The sequence below is a fragment of the Manacus vitellinus genome, unplaced genomic scaffold (assembly GCF_001715985.3).
Source record: "Manacus vitellinus isolate BGI_N305 unplaced genomic scaffold, ASM171598v3 ctg7180002431077_pilon, whole genome shotgun sequence".
Lineage (NCBI taxonomy): Eukaryota > Metazoa > Chordata > Aves > Passeriformes > Pipridae > Manacus > Manacus vitellinus.
In genome coordinates, this window is record NW_021938355.1 from 1 (window position 1) to 3343 (window position 3343).

General features: G+C 57.1%; 1 protein-coding gene across 1 annotated transcript; it reads left to right on the forward strand.

Moving 5' to 3' along the window:
* Window positions 1–6: 6 nt before the first annotated feature.
* LOC103762598 (nicastrin) lies at window positions 7–3031 on the forward strand (the record flags this gene model as incomplete). The annotated part of the gene is made up of 6 exons (XM_018087220.1): window positions 7–29; window positions 1060–1183; window positions 1683–1801; window positions 2246–2391; window positions 2524–2674; window positions 2918–3031. Coding segments are annotated over exons 2-6 (562 nt in total), but the record flags the coding sequence as incomplete, so codon positions are not given.
* Window positions 3032–3343: the final 312 nt, after the last annotated feature.

Here is a 3343-nt window from a genome sequence, read left to right on the forward strand (position 1 = left end):
CAACGCCACACACCAGATCGGCTGCCAGTGTGAGCCCGGGGGGCCTGGGCTGGGCAGGGGGGGTCTGACCGTGGGGAGGGGGGTGAGGAACCCCCCTGGTGCCCCTGGTCCCCAGCACCTCTTAATCCTGCTCATAACGAACCGTGGAGTGGTTGGGGTTGGAAGGGACATTAAAGATCACCCCATTCCACCCCTCCCAATAGCCCAGGTTGCTCAGAGCTCCCTCCAGCCTGGCCTGGGACATTCCCAGGGATGGGGCAGCCACAGCTTCTCTGGGCAAGCTCTGCTAACCCAGGGTCCAAGGTCCTCTGGCTCCTCTGCCACCCTTGGCCTGATCCCAGTGCTGGGACAGGAGTTCCCAGCAGTTCCTGGGTGTGGACAAAGGGCTTGGTTTTATCAGCGGCGTCCTCTGGAAGTGGTTTGTCCATCTTTGCCCTGGAAGTGGTTTGTCCATCTTTACTCTGGAAGTGGTTTGTCCATCTTTGCAGAATCCCAGAGTAGGATTGGGGTTGGAAGGGATCTCTTGAGGGTCACCCAGAGCAGGTGACACAGGGACACATCCAGGTGAGGCTGGAATGTCTCCAGAGAGGAGAATCCACACCCTCCCTGGGCAACCTGTTCCACCCTCCTTGGAAAGAAGCTCTTCCTCATTTGGAGGTGGAACTCCTGGAGGTTTAGTTTCTGGACATCACTCCTTGTCCTGGGAGGAGCCTGGCACTGTCCCCTTGGCTTGGGAGCAGCACTAAGCTGGGCCTGGGCTCCTGCTGTCCTTCCCATTCCCTCAGTGCTTGGATGGCTGAAGGTCCTTTGAGGAGCTCAAACAAAAGGTGCTTTCAAAGCCTGAGAGGTCATTTCTTCACCTCTGCTGGATTTTCCCAACTGAAAGCGCCGTGTCCTGCTCAGCCATCCCCAAATTCCTTCCTCCAGCCCCCTCCCAATCCCAGGAGCTGCCTTTCCCTAAAGCCCTGTGCACACTGCCCTGCCCTGCTTTCCAGGGTGGTTTTTTTGGGGGGGTGTGAAGGAAACAAATGCCCTGAAGGGCCCGTTGTCACCCCACAGCCTCCATCAGCGGGGACACGGGGGTGATCCACGTGGTGGAGAAGGAGGAGGACCTGCAGTGGGTCCTGGCCGATGGTCCTCACCCACCCTACATGATCCTGCTGGATGGGAATCTCTTCAACAGGTCAGTCAGCACCTGCTTTTATCCCCCCAGGGAGCCCAGGGGCCTCTGATCTGGTGATTAAATGTCATTTTCTGACTGACAGGTGACAGAACCAGCTCTGCCTGCAGCCAGTCCTTGTGAGGTTGAACCATCAGTGGTTTTTCACTGGGCTTTAGTGACTTTTCCTTCTTGCCTTTGCTGTGGAAAGAGCTCTGCTCTGTATGAATCCTCACACCCTGTTCACCTCCACATTAAATAGCAGTCCCTAATTTAATTGCAGCCCTGGCATTGCTGCCCACTGAACCCCAGCACGGGGTGGTCCCTCCCCTCCCTGGGCAGAGCAGGAAGGACGGGGCCGAGGTTTTCTCCTTGTTGCTTTTTTTTGCACAGTGAGATAAAACCCAAAGGTTAATTTGATCACAGGCTCGGCTGTAACTCACCATCATCATCATCCCTCTGTCTGGGATTGCAGCTCTTCCTCGAGGAACCCCTGACTCCTGGGCTGTTTTCTCTCCTCCAGGAAGGTGTTGCTGCAGCTCAAGGGGACCTCCCGGGTGTCCGGCCTTGCCGTGGCCGCTGCCAAACCCAGCCCTGCCCAGGGCTTCTCCCCTGGCCTGAAGTGCCCCAACGATGGGTTTGGTGAGGAGATGTCCCATCTTCATCCCTGCTGGGGGGAGGGAGGGGTGGTGCCTTTTCCTTGGATGCTCCGAGGAAGCGCAGGGGATCTCAGGGGAGCTGGAATGGCAGAGGCACTTTGAGCCCTTTGGGATTCTCCCAGCACAGGATGGGCTCAGGAAAGGGATGGGTCTGGTGGGTGGGCTGTCAGATGGTGAAAAACGTGGTTGGGGTGGTTGGAATGTCACGTCCAGAGGCTCAGCTGGACATCAGGGCCCAGTGGTGACCCTCAGGGGCCAAACTGGGACCAGTGTCGTCATCAGTGACACAAACAGAGGGGCTTGGAGCAGCTGGGCTGGTGGGAGGTGCCCTTGCCCGTGGCAGAGGGTTGGAACTGTGCAAGGCCAGAGTCCCTGAGCTCTGTTCCCCTCCTGCAGGCTCAGGTGTGCCCGTTCTCTCTGTTCCCAGGTGTGTATTCCCAGGACTACGGCCCCGAGTTCGCCCACTGCAACACCACCGTGTGGAACCCCCTGGGCAGTGGCATCTCCTACGAGGACTTTGACTTCCCCATTTTCCTCCTGGAAGATGCCAACGAGACCCAAGTCATCAAACAGGTGCCTCAGCAGGCAGGGGGAGAGAGAGGAGGGAGGGGCTGGAGTTCTGTTCCCCGGGGTGAAAGCGCCACAAATCCCGTTTCCTGTGCCTCAAAAACGCCGAGCTGAGCCGAGATTCTCCTTCCCCCCCAGTGTTACCTGGACCACAACGTGCCCAGGGACGGCTCTGCCCCCCAGTACCCCCTGTGTGCCATGCAGCTCTTCTCCCACATGCACGCCGTGACCAGCACCGTGACCTGCATGAGGCGCAGCTCCCTCCAGAGCACCTTCAGCATCAACCCAGGTGAGACCCTCCCATCCTCAGCTCCAAATCCCTGGGGAATTACAGCTTTTCCTGGAGCCAGGACTTCCCTGGAGCCAGGACCTCCCTGGAGCCAGGACTTCCCTGGAGCCAGGACCTCCCTGGTGCAAAGCAGAGTTTTTTGCTCGTTGACTTAAACGCCGGGTTGAGAAAAAACCTCCCTCGTTTCTCACTTGTCACTGCCGTGATCCCAACTCCAGGAATGTTTCCTTTTCTGCTTCCCAGAGATCGTGTGTGACCCTCTCCTCGACTACAACGTGTGGAGCACTTTGCAGCCCATCAATTCCTCTGGAAAGGTGGACCCTGAGAAGGAGGTTATCATGGTGGCCACACGAGTGGGTACCTCTTAGTCTTGCTCTGTGGAGCTCGGGCTGGGAGAATTCTGGGAATCTGGGAGTTCCCAGTCTCATGGGAATGTTTTTGTTGTGTATTTTGGTTTCTTGCCATGTTCCAAACCTTTTGGCTGCTGTGTTCTGGGGATACAGCAGTGGCTCCATCCCCTGGGGCAGTGGAGGGACATCCACAGTTTGGGTCTTTCCATCTTGTTGTGGGAGACTTTTTCCAGCATTTTCTTCGCTGGTGGAAGCAGATGAGGAGAAATAGTCCATGGCAAAGCTCTGAGGCCTCAAGGCTCAAATTTTGGGGAAATAT